Source organism: Emydura macquarii, unplaced genomic scaffold (genome assembly GCF_026122565.2).
Source record: "Emydura macquarii macquarii isolate MOO-44397 ecotype Brisbane River unplaced genomic scaffold, CSIRO-AGI_Emac_v2 contig_3128, whole genome shotgun sequence".
NCBI lineage: Eukaryota > Metazoa > Chordata > Testudines > Chelidae > Emydura > Emydura macquarii.
Genome location: NW_027133265.1, coordinates 1,669,217 through 1,694,830, shown reverse-complemented (window position 1 = coordinate 1,694,830; position 25,614 = coordinate 1,669,217). Strand labels below are relative to the sequence as shown.

General features: G+C 41.5%; 1 protein-coding gene across 9 annotated transcripts in view; it reads right to left on the bottom strand.

Moving 5' to 3' along the window:
• Positions 1–25,614, bottom strand: part of FRYL (FRY like transcription coactivator) — a 385,878-nt gene that overhangs the window by 170,871 nt on the left and 189,393 nt on the right. For all 9 annotated transcript variants that reach the window (XM_067531263.1, XM_067531262.1, XM_067531264.1 and 6 more), the window contains 5 exons: positions 14,845–14,984; positions 7,233–7,329; positions 3,459–3,538; positions 2,805–2,885; positions 1,504–1,672 (listed from right to left, as the gene is read on the bottom strand). In XM_067531263.1, coding sequence (XP_067387364.1) covers positions 1,504–1,672; positions 2,805–2,885; positions 3,459–3,538; positions 7,233–7,329; positions 14,845–14,984 — 567 coding nt within the window. The remainder of the gene's footprint in view (positions 1–1,503; positions 1,673–2,804; positions 2,886–3,458; positions 3,539–7,232; positions 7,330–14,844; positions 14,985–25,614) is intronic.

Sequence of the window (25,614 nt, the reverse complement as noted above, 5' to 3'; positions counted from 1 at the left end):
CAGGCCCTAGGCTTCCCTTGGGCAAGTGTCCCAATCCCTGGACAGACCCATCTCTAAGACCTGGCAACAAAAAAGATGATGAGAGTGGATGCTAGGCTCCCCCCAGTACCAAGAAACCAAAAGTCAATTTCAGAATCCAATGATAACTCCAAGTACCTGGAGAACCAAGATGGCGAAGTGCCAGGAGGGGTCCTCAGACGCTATGATTGGAACCTATGTCTGGAGAGCAGTACCGGGAGCAATATGAATGTCTTCCAAGCCGCTAGAAATACTCAGGGGACCTGAGATAGCCCTATTGAAGGTAGTGATACCAAGCTTGAGGTAGATGGACGAGTGACCCAGTGCCAACAATCTAGTAGGTCACTTGGCAGTGGTACACGGGTCTTTACCCAGAAAAAAAAGCAACAGCAGGACCAACAGGCATAATAAATCTCTAGCTGTGGCAAAAGTCTCTGGTGTAGTCAGTACTGACATGGACTGCAAACCTGCAGTGTTCAGGGAAGACTGATCTGATGCCACTGGAGAAGCAACCGGTCTCGACAGTCACTGAGAAGGCACAGGAGTTAACAGTTCATATCTCTCTGAGTCAGTTGGTGCCAGGGATTGGTGAGCCAAAGCACATGCTCTACCTTCAGTAGAAGAATCCCACAACCTAACCTTAGAGAAGACAGATGCAATTTTCTGCTTATGCTTCTAAGGCCAGGCTCTGATTACTGGATGAGGATACCAGAGACAGGGATCTTCTGTAGCCTCTTTCAGCTGATAGCCTGGGGAACACTATTGGAAGGAGTCTTTGAAGAGCTTCCCTTAGATGATTGAGGGGGCTCTGAAGCCAGTCTAAGGACAGCTTCCTTAAGGACATATCAAAGGCGCTCTTCTGGCAGCTTTGTCCTAGTCTTGATGCAGCGACAGATAGAGCATCTCTCTCTGATGTGGCCTTCACCCCAAACATTTGAGGCAGCAGGACTGATGGTCATTAACAGGCATAGGCTTTTTGCAGCATGCATAAGGTTTGAACCCCAGAAGACCTTGACATATTCTCCTTCCCCCACCCCATGTATCGGGCTGGGTCCAGAGACCTGACAGACTGAAAAAAGGACAAAAGAAGGAATAAATCAAAATAAACAAACACATTTATAAAACTAAAAGAAAAGTCAGAACTTTTTGAGTACCACTAGGTAGATCAAACAGTCGTTCACACGGAACACCAATGAGCTGATCATGCATGGTAAGAAGGAACTGGAAGAGGGGCAGGGTGTCTCACCCTTTATACCCTTACTCAAAGCATGATGAGCTCTGTGGGGGTGAGGCCATCTCTTCAGGTTCTGCTAAGGAAAAAATCTGCAACACCAATGCACAAGGAGCTCACACACTACACATACAGTGTAGTGGACATACGCAAGCACTCAAAGAAAACAGAACTTTGTTAGTGAAGATAAATAGCAGTTAAATCTAATCTCAAAATGACGTCTGCTTTAGTTCAAGGTGGTGCACATGTGTTACCTGCATGAACTGAAACGATGCTTCAAAGTCTTCGACGGGATACATTTTTACTCTGAAAAACTTCATCCCCATAATTAAGCTGATGATACTTTGTACTACGTGAGGACTCTGTTCCTTTTGTCGCAGTTCTTTTAATTCAGTAACAAACTTCTTCCTAACAGCCTGAAACCTGGATAATTGACATACATAGCAAACACTGATTTTGCTTAGTTCAGTTAACATTATTCTATTTTAAACATATTTTTCAAATAACTTTATCTGGCAATGATATAGTAGCTAAAGTTAAAGAGACAGTTAAAGTGGACACTGATTTTATTTCTTGTATTTGATGTCTAGATACTATGGCTCAAACTGTGGCTCATGAGCTGCATGTGGCTCTTTTACAGGTAAAGTATGGCTCACAGAGCCCCCTATGCACCTCCCCCCTATTTTCCACCTACAGACTGGGTTGGGAAGCTCAGAGCTTCTGCCCTGCAGCAGGATGGGGCTAGAGGATTCTGCCCAGCAGGGAGGGGAGTCTCAAGAGGGTGAGTAAGTTTGGCCACCCCTGTACTATGGTGACTAGCATAATAGAGTACACATGTAAGTAAAGCAATAACATTTGAGGGATGTCCACTTTCTATCTACTCCTTTTGTATTCCTAATAAATGACTGTCTTTTTAAAACTCTTCCTAATGCATAATTTTGCTGCACAAATGTAAACTTAGCTATTTTAAAATTACAATTACACTCAGCCTGAATACACAAGTACATCAAATGTACATATAATGCAAGATACACTAAAAGGTCTTTTTTAAATTAAACTCATTAGCTTTGAAAATATTTCTTAAATGTCTAATTTATAAAATTTTCTTAAATGTTAGGAATACAAAATATGCATCTCATGAAGTTATGAGCCATAACACTAGAAACAACTCTCAGAAACTCCAGTTTTATTCCAACGCTCATTGGACAGATTAAATTGTACTCCAGCTAACGAGAGAGGCTACTAATCAGAGAAGAAAGTGCCACACTGAAGGAAGCACTCTGCAATAGAAAGATGTATATTTTATGTTTAGAAGAAAGGACATCATTTCTTATTTTGTTGGACTATGGGAATGATGTGCAGCACTGTGTCTGCTATGCCAAATGTTTTATCAGTAGCTGGCTTTCTTATGTACGACTATGGAAAAGCGTCTAGTGCATCAGTTTGCTATCATCATTAATAAATATGCTGTAAGCAGTAGTCAGGGAGTAAAGTTTTACCTTGTGGAGGGGGGGGAAAAAAAAGACAAAAGAAAGAGGTGAAATATTAATCTTACTTTGATTGAGCAAGAACCCCTATCACTTCTGCATATAAATCTGCAATAATATGCACATTCCCAGTGTTGGTTCCTGAATACCTAAAGGGAGAAAAAAGAAAAGAACAAAGATGTGCTTTTAGAAAATATTATTTTAAAGTATCGACAGTGTGCTCAGCAGTATACAAAACATAAAAGGTGCTCCATGCAATGAGGAATTACCAAACTGAACAGAAAGAGGGACTCTTTTAGACCTACATTTTGTTTTTAAGTTTCAATATGGATAACATCTGAACTGTTGTAGGTTAATTTCGGTGTGCTTCCTGGATGCATTACATTTTAAGGAGGAACTGTATACAGCACTCAACATGGGAAGAGTTTATTTATGCTTGACCACTAGCTTTTATTTTTCTTACCCTTATTGTGCAAATTAAGATGTTTATTTTAAGACAAAGACAAATCATTTGTTGCACATAGCCATCTTCTTTAAACAGTCATGCTTTTAAACTTCAAAAAATCAATATTAATTAAATTTTTTTGTGTATTATCCCCAAATCGATTGCCTCACACCCAATCAAAACAGAAAACCTTTGCAGTCTGTCTGAAAACAGCCTAATAATAAAGCACTGTGAATTAACACAAAAAAGTTAAGTGTATGAGTGAAAATTGACTTACCCTTCCTTGTGTTTAAAGTGCTTAAAAGCCAAGTTCAGAACTTCATGTACTAAAGGATCTGGCACTGGATGAACAGGTATCTGAAATATAGATATCATTTCACTTTATTATATCAGTACATAAATACCACTGTGCTATGCCCCTTAGGAATATTTGAGAATGGATTAGGAGGCAGATCCTTAGATGGCGTAAACTGTCACAACTCCACTGACTTCAATGGAGCTATGACAATTGAAGTCAGGTGAGGTTCTGTGCCTAGATATTCAAGTACTGTAACCCGGTCGTTAGGGACTAGCTTTGTGTGTGGCATTTTCTTAAATAATTCGGGCTACTGGGTTTAAGTAATCAAAAATGGTAATCAAAAATAAGTAATCACATCATTATGGCAAATCATGAATAGCTATGAGTCTAGATTACTGTGTTTCATATCAGACTTCACTAACTGACATGGACTGATTATTCCGGATTTAACCTCAAATGTAGGGTAAAGATATTCATGTCAGGGAAAGCAGGCCAAAGGTATCAATTCGAAAGCTCATCTACCTGGTTAAGGGGGAGGAGAAAAATCAAGAGCAGAAAAGGAGTTTGTGTCATTTGGTACTATATCAAAGCAACATGTGAGGAGGTGACATAACTGACTGAGAAAGTGGCTAAACCCCAAATGCACAGCCCACCTTTGCCCAGTGTTTTTTTTTTAAAATAACTGTCAAAAAATCATGTTTATAAAACTTTTTTTAAGATTAAAGTATAAGTACTGCACACACCAGAGTGGCCACAGGCCAAATCCTTCCTAAGAATAAGGTAGATTTGGCAATGAGACCAGGTATAAACACATCTAAGTGGGCCAATCTCACCGTGGTTCTGTTTAATACCACATCAAAATGAATGGAAAGAAGAGGTTTTGTATTTTGTGTTCAATGAAAGAGCTTTCCTTTTCAGCCTTTCAGCTATGTTTTCATTTTGTCTCCTAAGAGTCAGCACTTTAAAAGAGCCAAATATATTCTTAAAATTTCATTTTTGTTCTGCATGTACACCCACTTTTTACTCCTTATTCAACTAATCATATCACATTACACTACTTTAAATGTTTAAATAGGCTGGCTTTGTCAAATACTATTAATCTTTGAAAATTAATTAATTATTTTTTTATTTCAGAAGTATTTCTCCTCCCCCCAACTCCCAAAAAAAGAATTTTATGATTCAGCTACATAGAATGCAGCACACTCTCTGCCCTGGGACTTTTCTCTTGTAAGAGTTTCTTTCCTTGTATATATGAATCAATGTGAAGTTCAAATTAATGCAAATAATATCAAGTGTTAGCATGCAGCCAACTCTCTTCTGCAAAGCAGTAGGTTGAGGATTCCTGATAATTGATGCTAATGAGAACTGACAAAAATGAAGGTTTACTCACCTGTAACTGGAGTTCTTTGAGATGGACACTGCATATTTACTCTTGTGTTGCACTGGCCAGTGTAACCTTCTCATAGCAGTACGTGCTTAAGTGCTCACACTCCCTCCTACCCCTTCCCATAGCATTCCTGAACAGTCTGATGATGAGGTTATAGAAGGGGGTCAGATGTCCTCTACCACTTCATTCCTTCTGTTGCTCCCCTAGAGTCAAGTCCTACTAGGACTTAGTGGAGTACTAATATTCACACTCCCCTCTTCCTCGGAGTCCTAAAAATCTTGACTTGGAGAAGAATGTTACTTTCTGGGTACTTCGTTGATTAAAAATACCTACAGCAGATTGAAGCCTGAGAAGTCTCTTGCATGGCAGAAAAGCCCTGCCTTCCTGTGGGTCAAGAACTGCTCCTATGAAGGGAATTCTCTGTGTAGGACAGATGTGGGACTTTTTCATATTGATCGAGGGTCCTAATCTCTCATAGAGGGCACATTTGTAACAAAAGTCCTTGAGAAGGCTCTCTTGAAATGTGAGTTTGAGGAGCGAATCATCTAGATAAAGGTAAACAAAAATATCTTGTCTTCTCAAAGTGGCTGCTATAGCAGAAAGACATTTTGTAAAACTCTAGGGACAGCAAACAGGCCAGAAGGAAGGTCCTTGTACTGGAAGTTCACTGGCACCATAACAACAGAGATATTTGTGGTAACTTTGTCTGATAGGGTATCTACACAGGAATAAAAGACCCATGTATGGGTGTGGCTGGTCTGGGTCAGCTGACTTGGGTTCCAGCCCGAGCCCAAAGGTCTACAAAGTGATTTTTCAGCCCCGGTGCCTGAGTCCCATGAGCCTGAGTCAGCTGACCTGAGGCTAGCTGAGGGTTTTTTATTCCTATATAGACATACCCATAAAGATACAGAAATAAGCTACCACAATAACTGATGTAAATGTGTGAATCTGTGATGAAGAAACTTTGATTGCATACCTATCTTTGGATCCGATGCAGTCTTTAGATCTGTTAGATGAGATTTATGAAGGGATGTGTCCTGATGAGCACTCTTAGCTTTCAGGTTAGGATCCAATGCAGACAGCTCTGGAGCCAGTGAATTTCCTTAGTGTAACATGGTACCTTTTTGTCTTTTGTGGACAATCTGATGGCTTTTCTCATCACTCACTTCTTGCCTCAGAGGCCAGTGCTTTGATGTCTTGAGAAAAGATTGTGTGGCAGTCATGGAACTCGATCCCAGAGCCAAGACCAGACCTTCATCGTGGTATCCTTTTTCTTTCAGCTAGCTGTACGTGGTGTTCATACCCATCTTTTTAATTTGTGCTTGAATCCCTTAGAGTTATCACTTCCAATCAGCTTTGATACAGAGAGCTTGCTGTATGTTCAGATGCTCCTTACATGCTCTCTGAGTGAACACACTGTAGATAGAACAAGTCAAACAACAGTGGTCCTCACCAAGACATGCCAAGCATCTGACATAGGGGTCCAATACTGGGAAGACCACCAGGGAAGATGCACACCTCTTAAAACTGGATTTTTTTGTCTTCAGATCTGTCATTTAGCTAGTAGATGGATCCGAGTTTAATAACTATTTAGCCAAATCAAAAATAACAACTAACCTAAATAACTAATTATTCTTATCCTAATTATACTAAAAGTAAAAAGATATCCAAGTCATTATACATTCTTGAGAGAAGGCTCTGGATCCAAAGGATCTGGAGACATTCATGTCTGTCTGTCTGCTGCGATTGGAAGGAATAGAGATGGCAGAGGGCACCACAACCCCTTTATCCTCAGAACATCTAGGAACACTGGGGAAGGATAGGATGGACATGCGAGTATTCTAATGGGTGCTGCTATGAGAACGTTTCATCACTTGAGCTGTACCAGCCACCACAACCCATCAGTGGGAATATGTGGAGAAAACGCAAAGAATTGTATTTCCTCATTCTGACTTTTCTTTGCATTAACCTAGTCCTCTTCAAACAGGACTACATCATTGTGAATCAGGAATCTTTTTGTTTGGGCCCACAATGTCCACAGAGGGGATTTTCAATACTGAACTTTGGCACGCACTGCTAGTCACATCCCTATAGTCCAAACTGTGGGGCAGTGTAGACATGCCTGAAGAGATTTCAATAGAGAAGGTGTAACAAAGGGATGGAGAGGTGAAGAGAGAGGAGGGAGGAGAGGTTGAAAGCTTTGCCCATCTGAAAGAATTACTGTAACCATCACATCTACTCATATTGTGCCGGCTTGTGTTTTATATTTAAAAACTTGAAGTAAACTACTGAAACGTTTAGATGTTAACAATTAAAAACAAAAGATTAACAACAAGCACACAGCTTGCAGAAGCTAAAGAGCTTACCTGTTTTAGAACTTCTACTAAAACTAAACAAAAAATGAAATCTACAGCTAAGTCCCTCCTTTCAAGTAGATAATCTCGTTCACGCTGTTGCTCATCCCTAAAACAAGAAATCAAGAACAAACATCATATATAAGACTGAGTTCAGATACACAGCATAAGAGTTAGATAACAGCGGTTGTTTGTGTGTAGCAAAAAAAAAAAAAAAAAAAAACCAGCTGCCAGAGAACATGAACTAGTTAGGAATTAGAGTCCATCAACACTGCTACTAATCAACATATTAGTCCCAGGAATCATTAAGTTATTCAAGGTATTACTTCTCCTCAGTTTAAGGGCAAAATCTGATAAACTTTAGCCCCTGCTGATCCAGGAAATAAGAGACCAAAATATGAAATGAGAAGGTGTCCTTGTGGGTGCTCCACTGCACCCACAATTGGAGATTTGGCACGATCTGGCATCCACAAGTGGAGATTTCTATCAGCAGTGCTTGTCTAGGTCAGGTATTCATCGTTCCCATCACAGGGTACCATTGGCGCCTCGCTTGGTGCATGCATGACCAAATTCTCTCTGTTCCTTCTCTACTGTAGAGTCCTTACTTTGAACTCCAAAGTAAAAAGGAAGAGGGTGGGAAGTGGAGCATCCACAGGGACACATCTCGAAGAACTTCAGTTACTGCATAGGGTGAATAACCTCTTCTTCGAGTCGTGTCCCTGTGGGTGCTCCACTTCAGGTGACTTTAGAGCAGTGCCCTTCCAAGGGACTATTTGAGTGAACAGATGACAGTACTGTTATGCCTATTGACGCATCTGATCTGGAAGCCTCATCAATGGCACAGTGTTTTCTGAAAGCAGTTGCCGAGGCCCAAGTAGCTGTTCTTCATATGTCTACGATTGGTACATTACTGAGGAATGCGATAGATGTACACTGTGCTCTGATGGAATGTGTTTTGACCCCTTGGGGGGGCTTGCACATTCTTTTGTGGTAACATAAATGAATGCACCCTGAGATACATTCAGATAACCTCTGTGTGGAAATGGCTGTGCCTTTGGATCATTCCGCAATGGATACAAAGAGTTTAGAGGATTTTCTGAATGGTTTTGTTCTGTCTAGATAGAAAGCTAATGCATGTCGGACATCTAATGTATGTAATAATGCATCTTCTGAGCTATCATGAGGTTTTGGGAAGAACATAAGTAGAGTGGATTGGCTGATTTATGTGAAAAGCTGAGGTGATTTCTGGTCTAAATTTTGGATGAGGTCTCAGAATGATTTTGTCCTTGTGAAAAATGATATAAGGGGAATATGCCATGAGTGTCCTGATTTCTCCCACACAACAGGCCAATGTAATGGTCACTAAAAATGCCACTTTCATGGACTTGTGCATAAACGAACACGTTGCTAAGAGCTCAAATGGAGGCTTGGTAATACCATGCAGTTCAGATCGCATGGTACTGTGGATGCACGTATATCAGGGTACACATTCTGAATACCCATGATGAAACATTTAACTGTTGGGTATGAGAACAGGGTGGAGTCAGATTTTATGGTGGGAGGCGGTGATGGCTGCCAAATGAACTTTGATCGAGCTCATTGAAAGGCCTGATTTCTTTAGTTCTAGGATGTATTCAAGTATGACTGGAATCAGTGCAAATGCAGCGGTAATGTGTTTGTCTTGACACTATATGTTGAATCTACACCATTTCTGAAGGTAAGTCTTCTGCATTGTAGGTTTTACACTATTGAGTAATATGTGCTTAACTTGTTCCGAACAGCTTAGTTCTTCAGGATGGAACATGTAGGAGCCAAGCTTTCAGGTGAAGCTTCTCTTGATTTGGATGGTGAATCCAACCGTTGCCTCGGGAGAAAAGGTTGTTGCACAATGGAAGAGTGATTGGTGTGCATACCAACATCTGGAGTAAGTAAGAATGACAGCACCCACTTGGCCCAGACAAACCTATCAGTATTAACATTGCCCTGTCAATGTGCATTTTGTGGATGACTCTGGATATCATTGGAGGGGAGTGGGAATGCATAAAGGAGGTCTACGTTCCAATTGAGGAGAAATGCATTTCCCATTGATCCAATTCCCAGACCATCTCTCAAGCAGACGGAGGGACGTTTGTGATTCTGTGGTGTCACAAAGAGGTCGATGGTTGGGTTGAAAAATGTATTGCAGGACTGTGTCGTTTAGTTCCCATTTATGATTACAACTAAACTGTCTGCTAAGGGTATCTACTGTCATGTTCTGGCATCCTGGTAAGTACGCGATTGATATACTGATGTGTCTGATGCACCAATTCCATAGTTTCATCACCTCGATGCGTAGGGAGTGGGATCATGCTCCTCCCTGTTGATTTATATAAAATATACATGTAATGTTGTCTGTCATTACTCTTATCATCCTGTTGTTTTATGAGTGGGAGGAAACGAGTGCATGAGTTGTGTACTGCATGCACGGAATGATAATAGGTTTATGTGGAGGCGTGTTTTGGTTTGGGACCATCGGCCCTGCATCATATGATTCTATAGGTGCATCTCCCCATCCTATTGAGGATGCATTCACGGTAATCATAACCGAGGGTGGTTCCTGTGAGAACAGTATCCCTGCCCACATGTTGGTGTGTTGTGTCCACCACTGTAGAGAGTCTTTGACTCTGTTCGGCATTATGATATTTTTGTTTAGGTCCTGTCTGTGTGGCTTGTAGACGGTTGCGAACCACCCCTTAAGGCATGCGTAGGTGCGTGTGTTGCACTACAAATGTATTAGCTGCAATGTATCCTAAGAGTTAGAGACACGTGTATGCAGTTATATTCGGGCTGTTCTTCACCAATGATATTGATTATGGTAAGATACCTGTTCTCCAGTAGTGATGCCCTGGCAGTTAGTGAGTCCAGGTGTGATCCTATGAATTACAGATGTTGTACTGGAGCAAGTGGACTTTTTGTTTGTTTATTTTTAGTTCTAGGTCTTGAAAGAGCGACACTGTTTGTTGAGTAACTTGAATAGCTTGTGCTTGATTGTGTGCTTTTATCAGGCAGTCGTCTAGATACAGGAATATTATTACCCCTTGCCTGCGTAGATGTACTGCCACTACAGCGAGCATTTTTTGGGGGGGGGAAATCTTGGTGCTGTGGAAAGGCTGAAAGGTAGTACCTTGTATTGGTAGTGGTTTTCTCCCAGCGTGAATCTGAGGAATCTTCTTTATGCTGGGTGGATTGTTACATGGAAATAGGCATCTTGTAAGTCGAGGGCTGAAAACAGTCCTTCCATTCCAGTGTTGGTTTATTTGTAGATAGCATGGCCATCCTGAATCATTGTACTTTTACATACATGTTGAGCCTTCTGAGATCCAAAATTGGTCTCCATTCCCCATTTTGATTTTGGGTCAAAAAGTAGTGCAAGTAAAAACCCTTCCCACTGTATTGTAGGGGTACATGTTCTAGGGCACCTAGAACTAAAAGATGATTCACTTCTTGTTGTAATAGGTGCTCATGAGGTTCATCTCTGAAGAGGGACGATCTTACTACCAAAGGTAAATTACTTTGCTCACCCATTCTCACCTCCTACTCAATGGTCGTCATTAGGTCTTAAGTACCGGACTCCACCTCCCCCATTGTTCTCAATGCACCTATAAGATACCTCTGTGTTACCTATTTTCTGTATTACTGCATCTCAAGAAGAGAGCTAAGTCTCTCGAAAGCTTATGTCTACAAATATTAAATTTGTTAGTCTTTAAAGTGCCACAGAACTCTCGTTGTCTTTGCTGTATATAGACTAACATGGCTACCCCTCTGGAACTATTTGTTTGTTATGCTGTGAATCATGTTTTTGTTGGTGTGTGTACTATTGATACCAAGGTGAACGTGGTTGATACCTGTACTGTTTTTTCCTTGTTGTAGGTGTGTAAATACCAAGTGTGTGTAGTGTGGCTCATGAGTCCTTCATGATATGGAGGACCTTGTCAGTTTTTGCAGCAGTTTCACATTATCGAAGTGGATGTTTTCTATAGTGGATTAGAACTTTTGGAAAGCCTGCAGAGCGGAGCCAGGATGCCCTGTGCATGACAACTGCCATACTTCTTGTTTTTGCGGCGGTGTCAGCTACATTGAGGGAAGCACGTAAGGCGGTTCAAGCCATGAGATGACCTTCGTTTATGAGCGATCTGAACTGTTCTCTTTTCTCTTCCAGAATATTAATAAATTCCATGATTTTAGCGTAATTGTTGTAGTCAGAATTCAAGAGCAATGCGGCATAGTTTGCTGCATGTAGTTGTAACGTAGCAGATGAGCACACTTTGCGCCCAAATAGGCCTCGCCATTTCCAGTCCTTATCCTGTGGTGTAGACTTATTTTGGGCCTCTATAACAAGGGAGTTTGGGGAGGGGGGAAGAGGTAAAAAAAATTCCATACCCTTAGAGGGGATGTAATATTTTTTATCCACCCTCTTGTAAGTTGGTGGAATGGTTATTTGTGTTTGCCAAATGTTGTTGGCCAGCTCCAATAGAGCTTTGTCAATCAGTAAAGCCATTTTTGATGATGAAGCGGTGTGAAGAATTCATAACCGCTTGTGGTGCATTTCAGTGACCTCCTCAAATGGAATTTTCAGATTTTTTGCCACCCTTTTTAAAAGTTTCTGAAACTACTTGAAGTCATCTGCAGTTGTAGGAGGAGGAGATATTATTCCCTCTTCAGGTGAAGATGATGAGTTTTGCATTGGAGGTGATGTTTCCTGCTCAATATTTTTCTCCCTTTCTTCAGTAGTCTCCGAAGGTGGTTCAGAAATGGGTGAGAGAGATTGTGGTGGAGACTTGGTTCTGTCCCTATAGGGGTTAGGGGGTCTGCTGTAATGCCTTGTACAGGAGGACCGTTTATCCCAGTTGAGCCATTGCATTTGGAAAGGCATAGTGGCCCGAACCATGGTGGTCCATACCATCGTCTATGATGTCTGGTACGTGATCTATATTTTGGAGATATGGGAGTTGGTCTGGCAGGTAAGGAATGTTGGGAGAAGACTCCTTCCTCACCCTCATCTCCACTGGAAAATGGTATGGGAGAGAGAGCCTTGTCAAGTGAAATATGCATTGGGAAGGTATCTGTGCCAAAGAGCAGTGTAGGAAGCCGCTGTGGCCTCCCCCGGAGCAAGAGCCCGAGGAAGGGTGCGAGCGCCCTGATTGGACCACCTCACGTCCTGCCATGGAGTCTGCCCAGCAACAAGGGACCCGGGCCGTGATAGGACCACTCAGCCAGTCCAATCAGCAGCAGCGGGGCGGAGCCCCGACAGGAAGGGGAAATATAAAGGCCAGGCTGCTGAGCTCAGTAGGCCCCAGACTGCTTCCAGAGACAGACGTGTGGCCCTGCCCGCAGAGGCCTAGGCCAGAGCCGAGCCGCCGACGAACCCCAGCCCCACCTGGGCCTGGGGACTGGATAGGGCCTTCACGGAGTTGGACCAGGCAACCCGGCCAGGACGACTGGGCCGAGCTACCCCGACCCCGAGCCTGGGCCCGTGCTCCGGAACCCCTGGACTGGGCCGAGACCCCGGAGCAGCCCGAGTGGCGGGCACCACCGGAGGCCAGGCCAGATCTGGAGGAACTGCCAGCCGCTAAGCCCCTCCCTGAGGTGGGGCAGGACCTGGAGGAGCTGCCAGAGGCCGAGCCTCTCCCGACCTACAACGACCTTGAGGAGGAGCTGCCCCCTGAAGAGGAGCTCCCTGCCTTACCCCCGGTTGACGAAGAGGGACTGACGGCGCTACCCCAGGCGGACTATCCTCCCAGCACAGAGGAGGCAGGTACTGAGGTCAGTGGGGAGGAAGTAACCCAGGGACAGCTACTGCCTGTGGCTGAAGCCGCAATATAGTCGGTGTGTTGCGGCGGGAGCCCCGCCAACACAGTGGCAGCCACTTCTGCCACTACTAGGGCCCTGGGCTGGGATGCAGTGGAGACAGGTAGGCCTGCGTCCCCCTCCCCTTCCCCTTTTCCCTAGCCACCCCAGGAGAATCTCTCTCCTGACCGCTCCAGAAGCCGTTGCCTCGCTCGCTGCTCACCCTGCCTAAGGGTTGGAGCAACTGACTCCTTACTCGCTCGCCCTGACTGAGGGCCTGAGCGATTAACTGCTGCTCACCCTGCCTAAGGTTTGGAGCAACTGACTCCTTGCTCGCTCGCCTTGACTGAGGGCCTGAGCGATTAACTGCTGCTCTCCCTGCCTAAGGGTTGGAGCAATTGACTCCTTGTTCGCTCGCCCCAGATTGAGGGCCTGAGCGGTAGACTGGGTGCTCACCCTGCCTAAGGGTGGATTACTAAGACTACTCACTCGCCAAGCGCAAGCTATTCCCTGTCTGTAGGAAGCCGCTGGGGCCACACACGGAGCCAACATGCTTACAAGCAGCCTTTGAGGCGTGGATATTACATATATCTCTCTGTGATGGCAGTAATGATGTTTTGAGGTATGTTTTTGTCCCAGTGCTGACATTGGCACTGCAATTTTTGTCAGTGCCGTCATTAAGGTTGGTGCCGTAGTCGTGATCGTTGTCATAGTTCGAGTTGGTTCCAAGCTCAGAGTTGGCTCTGTCACCAGTGTCAGTGTTGCAGTTGGTGTTGACACCGCAGTTGATGCAGTTAAGTCAGTTGGCGGTGGTTTGACCTGTGAAACTGGTCTCTGTGGTGCATGTTTCATCGGTGCCATAGTAGAGTAGCTCTATTTATTTTTGACTTTTGACTCCACACCAGAATATTGAAAGTCCTTCGGTGCTGCTGAACGGGTGGTACCTGAGGAACCTGGTACCTCATATTACTTAATCTTGGCACCACTGGTACCAACAAGACAGATTTTGCCAGTGAGCTCTTCTTTTTTGCTGATTCTCTCTGAGGCAGAGTGGAGGTTCTTTTCCACAAAGATTTTTCTCTGCTTTGAGCTCTTCTGAACTCTCACAGTGAGGTTTCCTGGCTAGGGTCAGAGGCGAGTCTCAACAAGTTTTCCAATAAAATGAGTTTGAGTTGGAGATCCTTGTCCCTTCTGACTCTGGACTTTAGGTTCTTATAATGGGAACATTTTTGGGGTACGTGTTCCTCACCCAGACATCGGACACACTGAGGGTGTCCATCTGATCCTGAGAGTGCATCTCTACAGGATGTGCATCTTTTAAATCCTGGCAAACCAAGAATAACAATAGGTTCCCTGAGAGAAAAACTATTCTATGCTATGAGGGAAATTTTTTTTTTAAACTGGGTAAACAGGGAAAGTTAAGTAACTAGCTAAACTAATACTATCTAAAGACTATCTACTTGTTAGGCTGAGCTAAATGTAGGAACTGCTGAGGGTTCTGTCTCAGAATCAGATGGTTGAGAAGGAACTAAGGGGGTCTGGCTGTGTGCACAGAGCGAGGCACCAGTGGTGCCGTGAGACGGGGATGACACATGCACGACCCAGACAAGCACTGCTGATAGAAATCTCCGATTCAGGACACAAGAACGCACCGACACCTGAAGTGGAGCACCCTCAAGGAGGCCACTCAAAGAAGTTTTGTTATCTGAAAAGTGCAACTACACTTGTACAGTAATAAACATATGAACCAAATGTTGATTTGTTGTGTGTGGTTGGGAGGAAATGCAACGGCACTTACCCCTTAGACTTTGTGCTAGATCGAGGTCTGTATTCATAAGATTCATCTTCAGTTCCGTTTTGACGCCTGTACCAGTCAAACAAGGTGCGTAGTAAGGAGGGGAGACAGTGCTCTGCTACGGAGCTCATAGAGCTTATCAACTGGAAAGATAAAAAAGTTACATTGATTCACAATAAAATTTATAATTTAGTTACTTCAAATCATTCTGTCTTCTTGATTTATTAATACTGTCTGAATAGGTCTATGTTATGTTAGAGTAATTTTTGTACAAAATAATCTTTATGCATCATGTTCATCCAAGGGAATTTTTGTAATCACAACATTCTAAATCAACATAATGAAAAATGTATAAGGAAACAGGCAAATATTATAAAGTTAAAGTGAAGTTTTGAAATAATCTATTTATATAAGCAACCCTACAAAAATTAACTAAAAGATGCTAGATATTTTAAAATAATCTATATGAATGCTGTCACAAAGCAAATTCACATTTAAAGCACACAATTTCACAATATAAATGGTGGAAAAGTGATATTCTTCCCAATGTGATTATTCACGCACTTCCCATCAGAAGTCTTATGAGACTTTGTCAGAGTTAGGTTTGTGGCTCCAGATGAAGTGACTACTTGAGCGCTCCTAGATAAGTCAGATGAACCAGCTCCAAGCAAACTAAGATCAGAGACCTGGTGCAGCGATCTTTCAACCAAGAACATCTTTAGTTGAGGATTCCTAACTCTCTGGGTTTATTTGGAAAAATGACTTACAAATAGCACACTTGTCAGTGATGTGCCCCTCATCTAAGCAAATTAAACACCTATCCTGCACATCATTTAACAGCATTATTGTCTCACACAGTTGTCAGATTTTGAAACCTGGGGATTTAAGTTCAGTCTTGATTGAACCCGTACTGACAAAATTTCCCCAGAAAACAAACAAGAATAGTTTATTCAAAAAGAAAACAAGAGGAAATGCTATAAAATTCCAACATTAACCTAACTAGCTAACTAGTACTTAACCGTTATTTACATAAAATTTAGATAAGAAGGTAACTGACCACACAGCAAGCAATAAGGCAATCACTGAGATTTCAATTCGTAACCAGGAGCAGTGAGAAGGAACAGAGATGCACAGTCGGAACAGACCTGCCTTTATGCCCTCAGTTGGAAGCACAAGGACACTAAGGATGCATGAGCCATCCCATTGGGTACTGCTGACCAGAAGTCTCTAGCTTGAGCGCACTGGACACATGAACACCAACAGTGGAATATATATATATATATGGACATGCATTCAAAGAAGAAAGAAGTTTTCCACTGGCACACTTTTTTCATTTCCTTTCTGGTCATTGGCCAGTGATTGGAAAGTTTTATTTCAAAACTTTTCTATTGGTCCAAAATACTATTAGTTCTGATAGGTGGAAAGATACTGAACCTTAAAATCATGTCAGTGCGTTATTTCCTTGTCTTATCCCACCACATCTAACGAGGTTAAAACAACCAATAGCTCACTAATTACTAGAGCTTAATGTCTTATACCATCTGAAACCTGAGATTCCAATCTGTTGTTTTCATATTGTAATAAAGCACAGATTTCAAGTTTTAACAGTTTTGAGGCAGTAGTGAATAAAATCATGTTGGATTGAAGTTGAAAGAAACAAGACAAAATAACTATTTTAAAGTCTGCCATCCTGTCATTTGCCAGGATAGAAAATTAACATCTTATGCACATTCCACATCCTTCTGTCTTCATCATCTTCTAAATACTACATGGGAAAGCACAATGACCAAGTCTAATAGACATCTCCACTGGCTTGGTCATATGCACCAGATGGATGATGGACACATTCCAAAGGATCTCCTGTATGGAGAATTTGCAGAAGCTCTAAGGTCACCGGGCCAGCCTACCTTCAGGTTCAAGGATGTTTGCAAGAGGGACTCAAAAACTTTCAGTGTTGATGCCACAAGCTGGAAAGATGCATCTAGCAACAGGCTACAGTGGAAGGCTGTGCTGCATCAGGGAGTCAAAGAGTCAGAAAAGAGGTGGATGAGAGTGAGGAAAACAGAGCAAAGAGGAAAGCTCAGAAGGCCTCAAATGCGAATAGCGCGCCAACTTCATTTTCTGGCCCTGCACCTTACACCTGCATTATCTGTGACAAGGACTGTCCCCGCAAGAATTGGACATTTTAGCCAATCACAATGCTGCAAGATAACACACAGTAACTGAACTGCTTTGACACTGACACTCGTATTTCAAGGCAGACCACTGCCATCAATATCATTGGAAGGCTGAATTTTCTAATGCTGTACAGGAAGTGTTTCTAGTTAAGATAGTATTCAAAATATCAACTCTTTAAAATTATCACTGGACTCTTGGTCTAGCCTCTTTTTTCTTTTTTGCACTGGTTGATGACTGAATGTTATAAATCACAGATCTCAGAAAGAATGGTTACTGAACTTCTTACCTGTTGTTCTTTGAGATACGCTGCTCATGTCCATTCCACGTTAGGTGTGTGTGCACCACATGCACTGGTGCTGGAGATTTTTCCCTCAGTGGTATCCATAGGACCAGCTCTAGCACCCTCTGGGGTTGCACGCATATGCGCCAGTATAAAGCGCACTGCCAGCTCCCCTCCTTCTCAGTTCCTTTCTGCTGGAACTCTAACAAAGGGGAAGAAAGGTGGCTTGTGGAATGGACATGAGCAACATATCTCGAAGAACATCAGATACAAAGGTCAGTAACTGTTCTTTCTTTGAGTGTTTGCTCATGTCCATTCCATATTAGGTAACTCATCAGCAGTATCTCTGAAGGTGGCCTACGAGTTCATGGATGTGCCGCTTGCAATACCGCTCTGCCAAAGCTGCATTGTCGCAGGTCTATTGAGTGATGGCGTAATGGGCTGTGAGGGTATGGACTGAATACCAAGTCACAGCTCTACAGATGTCCTATATTGGGACCTAAGCCAAGAAGGCAGATGATGATGCTTGGGCTCTTGTACAGTGGTCCATTAGCGAACCCAGAGGCGTGATCTCCGCCTTCTTGTAGCAGGCTCGGATGCATGCAGTGATCCAGGATGATATCCTCATGTGACACCAGCAGCCTCTTCATCCACAGGGCAATCGTGACAAACAGCTGCGTGGACCTGCTGAAAGGCTTAGTCCGATCAATGTAAAATGCCAGAGCTCTCTTAACGTTGAGCATATGGAGATGCCTTTCCTCATTTGAGTGTGGGGCTTCGGAAAGAAGACTGGCAGGAAAATGGCCTGATTTACATGAAATTGTGGTATCACTTTGGCAAGAATGCGGGGAGAGGATGCAACTGAACATTGTCCTTGTAGAACACTGTGTAAGAGGGTTCGGAATTTGAGGCCTTGGATCTCCAGGATTCACCTTGCCGAAGTAATTGTCACCAAGAAAGTGACCTTCCAAGCTAGTTGTAGAAGACAGCAATATGCCATGGGCTCAAACAGGGCCCCAGTGAGCTATGATAGGGCCAAGTTGAGGTCCCACTGAGGAATCGGGTCGCATACATGCAGAAATAGCCTTTCCAGACCCTTAAGGAATCTGGCCATCATCTCATGCGAGAAGACTGATCTGCCCTGGACAGAAAGGTGAAATGCCGATATGGCAGCCAGGTGTACCTTAATCGATGATAAGGCCAGACCTTGTTGATTCAGGTGTAATAGATAATCTAAAATGGCTTGGACAGATGACTTGGTTGGGGAGAGATTCTGATCAGATACCCAGCATGTGAAACACCTCCACTTGCCTAGGTATGACACTCTGGTGAAGAGTTCCTGCTTCCCAATAAGACTTGGATGGAGCAGGCCCATTCCTCAAAGCTTAGCCATGGAGCATCCATGCCCTCAAGTTGCAGAGAGTAGGTCCGGATGCAGCAAATTACTGTGGTCTTGAGAGATCAGGAGGGCCCAAAGGGAGGCCACGAATAAATCTAGCAGCATCCCAAACCAGTGTTGGTGTGACAATGCTGGAGCTATCAGGATGACATGTGCTTTGTCCCTCTTGACCTTTATGAGGACTTTGTGCATGAGAGGAATCGGTGGGAAGGCATACATCAGGTCATCTGACCATGAGAGGAGAAAGGCATCGGAAAGCAAGTCGTGTCCTTCGTAGGGAATAGAAGGGATGACACTTTCTGTTCAGTCTGGTATCAAAGAGGTCTACTTGCCCCACCTTTGGAAGATAGACTTGGCAACCTCTGGGTGTAGGGATCACTCGGGCGAGAAGAGAAAGACCTGCTGAGGTGATATGCCAATGTGTTCCTGACCCCTGGGAGGTGTATCACAGAAGTCCAATAGATGGTGGGCCTCTTGGCAAAGGGCTGGGGATTGGGTTCCCCCTTGCTTGTTGATGTAGTAGATCAAGGTCGTATTGTCTGTCAATACCTGTACTACCTTGCCGGACACCTAGAAGACCAGTCAAATCGCTCTGAGCTCCCTGATATTTATGTGTAATGCCAGCTCCTCCTTGGACCATAGGCCCTGGGTCCTGAGGGTGGCGAAGTGGGCCCCACACACTAGATCCAAAGCATCTAACACCAGTGAAAACATCGGCTGCAGGGCTGCGAAGGGGACCCTTCTTAACATGTGATGCGGTTTTGACCACCATGCTAGGGAGGCAAATATTGGTGGAGGCATCATGAGGACCTTGTCCAGATGGTGCCTGATTGGGGAGTAAATTGTTACCAGCCACATTTGTAGAGGTCTGAGGTGTAACCTCAGGTGCTGGACCACGTTGGTACAAGCTGCCACGTGCCCTAATAGCCTACTGGCGCTATGGTGAGAGGATGAGCTGATACGTGGGCTGTAAGTTCCAATATGGCAAGGAACCTGGTAGGAGAGTTCTGGCCTGGGTGGAATCAAGGACCACTCCAATGAACTCTATCCCGAACTGGTAGCAGGGTTGTTTTTTGCTCGTTTATTAACAGGCCAAGTGCTAATCTAAAATTTGACTGTTTAGAACAGACTGCAAAACCCATCTTTCTGATAAAGCTTTCCCCACAATAACTGGAACGGAACGGAACGGAACGGAGAGAGAGAGAGAGAGAAAGAAAAAAAGAGAAATTACTGTGATCTTAAGTTCTGGGTTCCAGCGTATATAGATAAAATGCATGAAGGAAGAAAAGAAGAAAAATCCTAGAAGTCCTAAACAATGGCACTGTACCTCTAATTTACACATGTAGCACTTTGATACCATGGTGACAGGCACTACAGAAAATAGTAAGATAAACATATGAACAAACCTGAAGTACTTAATATTTGTTTTGTTATCTCAAAATAATATTTAAAATTTAATCTTCATTGTATAGGAGGAAAAGGGAATTCATGTTGGCTACTTTAAATTATTATTTTTGTTCTTGTTTCAAATATAGCACCTCTTGCATCTGACATCCTGCAATACCTAACAATGAGATTTTGATATCATTAACTCTGCCTGCTGATGCACTTATTACCTTTATCCCACTCTCTATAGTTTCACTCTCATCCAGCAGTGAACCCAAGGCACAGGTTTCTATTCCATTTACCAATGGCAGTAGAATTTTTTTACATGTAATTTTACCAATAAAGTTAAATTAGGCATTTTTAAAAGCTCCCTATCTAGTTACTGCAGGTCACTAAGAAAGAAGCCTAGCACATTATTTAAAGATTAGGATTTTCTTTTTTGATATCTTATATAAGTCTGTACTGTTATCATTAAATACTCCTATTATTAGTACTGAACAACATGGAGTGTGATTATTGGTTTGCAGAGAGATTAAGTAAGCTATATTAATATATAGTATTTTACTATAATGGAGATATTTTAGCTGAAAGATGATTAATGCATGACATTTACTGTACAGTATAGAAATTTAGTTTAACACTTTTACACTAATGAAAAGCAGAATAATGCTATGCCTGCTTTCAAATGATTTGAGATTTATTCTTTGATTTACAAAGGCCATAAGAGTTTCCCTTGATCTTGTTGGAATACATAAACCTGTCTTACTCTGTTAACCTTCCTATATATTATCATGGGCCCTTCTAAATAGTTAATTCTAAAAAATAAAAAAATCCCAATTCTGGTGTAGAAAATGTCCATGTAAATTTTGATTTTCCTAACAAAAATTATTCAATTTTTTACTTATTATGGAAGTTCTTTTTGTGGTTCCATAGGTAAGGCTGAGTTGAGTTTTGTACTTAAAGCAGCATTTCAGCCACTTTATTATGTAAATTACTAGTCCTGAACAACAGACACAAAGTCCTGCAGTGATGGGTGAGTGGTAAAGTGATAGATGTAGACGACACATTAGGAGTTACAGTCAAAAACCAGCATACAGATGACCTGTGACACTGGTAGCTCAGCCTCCAATGCTGGGCAGCAAGTATGTTCAGCAACACCTCAGGTGAATGAGCAGCCCTTTTTCAAGTCAGCACTGCTCACTTTAGTAAGGAAAGGGGCTGCCTAGCCAACTAGAACCTGGACAGTTCAGAGCAAGGCGTGGATCATCCACACAGTGGTTGTTTTAAAAATACAGCATGATATTCACCAAAATAATAGCCATTTATGCTTTAGTCAAAAATAAATTCTCAAAATTTACAAACAAAATTATTAATTCACTCATGAGTTAAAATTAGTTAAAATTCAGTCCTTTAAAAAGATTAGCACCCTGAATTAGACCTTTTGTCCCAAATGAGCTCAGTAACAAAACAATACTAACCCTTCACACCTCCTATACAATTAAAGATCACTGAAATCTTGCATGTAGGTTACATTTGAGGAATTTCTTTTAGGACTAGAGTAAAATTTTTGCCATTATTCTTCATAACTGAAAGTTTCTCCTTCAAAGGGGCTGATGAATAATGTTTTTCTCTGTCCCCTCTTTCTAAATGATTGCCATTCCTCACTGCTCTCAAAAGGACTGGTCACAGCTGTCTTTAGCAAAGGAGCTCTCTTTCAAATAAGCTGCCAGTTCCTTTTATTCCTAATGAGAGTGAGCAGGTAAGATGGCGACCTCTGACAGCACAGGGAGTCTAGAGACTGGACTCTATTCTCAGCTCGGTTAAGCTTTCCTGTGTGATCTTGGGCAAATCGTTTAACTTCTCTGTGCCTCATTTCTCCTCATCTTTAAAATAGAAATAACTGTTGTGCGGCTAAATTCATTGCTGTTTGGAAGAGATAAGCACCACATAAAAGCTACTAACTAAATAAATAAATTGTATAGTACAAAGCACATGGTCAGTATATAACAAATATCATTGCCTACCCAACTGGGTGGTTTCAATGAAAATGGCCAAACAAGAAATCAGCCTACACAGTCCTTAGATAGTCACTTTAGTGCTCTTTCCCAACTCATCCATCTATCCATTCTTGCCTGATTTCCCATTATACTGATGCTTCTCTTGAGGAAAGGGAAAATGTTTTCAAAATGTATTATCTTTTCAACCTTAGCTACTCTGGCTATTTAGGAGTCGATGTTTTCCTATAAAATGGTTTTAACGCTACTAACTGGATTACAATTCTAGAATTGTACACTAAGTAGTAAAATGAACACCTTTCTACTGAAGCCACATGCTATTTTCATATATTCCAAATTAAGAAGTGTTAGCACTAAAAGGACAATACAGCAAAAATCTACCCACCACAGAGTTCTAAAACACTTCATTCTCTAGGTGAAAAGTCATTTTTGTGTTAGAATGAATTGCTTCTTTTATTTCCCTCCTAGTCATTTTTGCATCTTTAAGATTTTAGTGGTACAGAAAGGGCACTGCAAACAAAGCAATACTGAAAATGTTATAATCTGACAATACGGCTGTTAACATGAAAGAAAATTATTACACTGCAGCTTTTGGATTGGTGCAATTTAGATGTGGCTCAGCTCTTCAGTATTATCATTATTTATATCACAGAAGCAACTAGAAGCCAACCAAGATTGGGTTCCCATTGTGCTAAGTGCTGTACAAGCCCACAAAGAGGGAGTTGCTGCTCTAAAGAACTTACAGTTAAAAACAAGATAGACAAAGGGAGAGAAAAGAAACAGAGGCATAGAGACGCCAAGTGCCTTGCTGCAGGTAAAAACATCAGGGCAGTGGCAGAACTGGGAACAGAACCTAGGTCTCCTTAATCCAAAATCAGTGTCCTATTCACTAGGCAATACTGTTGAAAACATTTTTTCAACAACTTTTTAAATGAAAACATGAAATATTTTAACACATTTTGTATCATCTCAGCTGTATGTTTATTTTATTATTATATAGTACTACCCTAAAACTTGCTACAATAATCCCAAACCTCTCACAAAGCAGGGGTTTTGTATTTATTTTTGGTTGTATATTTAGTTGTTCTGTTTTTATTTAATTTTAGGTTTTTGGGGGAAGGGATTGCACTTCTCTGTATAGTTTTATGATGGGACAGAAGAAATATTAGTTTTACTTAAAACAGCATTATTAAGAGGTTTGGATCCCAAATTTAAGATTATACATTATATCAATAATTGTCAAGGAAATTGATTTGACTTTAGGACTCAATCAGGCTCGTAATGAAGTCAGCAAGCACCATGAGGAGAAGATGGAAAGTGTACTCTAGAGCAGTGGCTCTCAACCTTTCCAAACTACTGTAACCCTTTCAGGCGTATGATTTCTCTTGTGTACCCCCAAGTTTTACCTCACTTAAAAACTACTTACTTACAAAATCAGATATAAAATACAAAAATATCACAGCATACTATTACTGCAAAATTGCTTACTTTCTCATTTTTACCATGTAATTATAAAATAAATCAACGGGAATATAAATATTGTACTTACACTTCAGCGTGTAGTGTATAGAGAGCAGTATAAACAAGTCATTGTATGAAATTTTAGTTTGTACTGTCTTAGTGCTTTTTATGTAGCCTGTTGAAAAATTAGGAAAATATCTAGATGAGCTGATATAACCTCTGGAAGACCTCTGCATACCCCTGGTTGAGAACCACTGCTCTAGAGGAATCCTGCTAGCACAGGACAGCATTCCTCACTGTGGAGCACACCTTCCTCGTTCTCTGAGGAACAGTCAAGTGCACTCAGAGGCACTGTAGGCTAGCACACATTGCTGATGTCAGCATTTGATGTAATCAGCAGGAGGCTTACACCCATCTTCCATCACATTCCGCTAGGGACATAGAATATGCCCTGGTTCTATAACTGGACACATCTCCCAGCATTCTCATATGCTATGAAGGTATTCTGGCTACCTGGGGCAGAGAACGAAATGCTCCTGAATCCCTCTTCCTCTTCCCTTGTATGCTAGGTGGAATGACTTAATCCTGAAGAGCCCTTAGAAGACAGGAGAACTGTTGATCACAGTGGTCAGTGGAAAAGGCCCAAAATAAAATCTTGCTAGTGCTAATGTTAGAAAAACACCAAAAGTTCACTTTTAAATAGGATTCCTATGATGAACAAAAAAGAAAGTAAACAAAACTATGTTAATTTCAAGCTGCATTAGCAACAAGGAAGAATGAATATTTCTTTTAAAATATTTTGAAGTGTGCAGGGGATTAATAAAAGCAATGAATCAAGTATAAAATGAAGAGGTAAGGTAATACCTCTTCAAATGGCTTCTTATAGCATGCGTTAAATAACAAGAATTTTTAAATACTGAAATGTTTCAATTTTTAACATTTTAGAAATGCTTCAGAGTGAAGATTTGTTTCTTATTTCTTTGGACCTTGTATATTTTAACTAATTTTGAAATCTTTCTTTCTAAAATAGGAAAAAAACCTCAATGAGATTTAAGAACATAGTTTTCCTATTTGAAGACTAAAACATTATTGCTTTTCCAAAGTAAAATTATAGTTTTATGTGGCTCTCACAGGCCTGGTTATGCTTACACTAAAAGCAAATTATAGTCCCATTTATCAGCTAATTTGCTCCTTTTCCTCACTTGCTCTACAAGGCAGAATGATGACTAATTCCCATCCAGGATTTTTCTTGCTCTCTCTGGTTCCCACATTTCCAGTTTGACTCCTGCTCCTGCCTCATTCAGAGCAATATACACAGGAAAGCAATCTCTGTGGCCTCCTCTGACCAGGATATGGTTAGTCCTAAGGAGTTTGTCTGTCTCCCACTCCCACCAATCTCAGAATTTGAATTCAACATTTGTACTGTGTTACTGAGCCCAAAATCTTATTTATTGCAATCTTCCGCACCACTGCAGCATTATCTTTGTAAGGATTTAACATACAAACACAAAGTGAAGTGAGACACAATTTTTAACCTTCCATTAAAACAGTGTATTTCTTCCAAAAATTCTGCCAAATATCCACAGTTCCTATCCCCACAAACTCATCCATGTCATTCTACCCTGACCTTCTGGTTCAATGTTTTCAATGCCTTTAAAATACAGACCTTGCTATAACAAATTCATTGTCTCCCAAAGACTAAGTCAAAATTAGAAACAAATAAAACAATCAAAATAGGAAATTAATAAAGGAATTAATAGGAAATAGTGTAATTATTAATTATTATTATTATTATTATTAAATAGTTTGGTTTTTTCCAGAAAATTTGGTTTATTGCTCTGTATTCAAGGATCTGAGTGTTTCTATGCTCTTCTGCTCTATTCTGATTTCTCTGTACAAACACATTAGTGTCTTGTAGGTTTTCCATGTGGCTTAATTGATGAAGACCAATCATTAACAGTAAGACATGTAAGTGGGCAACAATTATCAAATAGTTTATCATAGGTTCAGCAAACTTTATTAATTAATATTTCCATTATAAAAAGTTGCATATC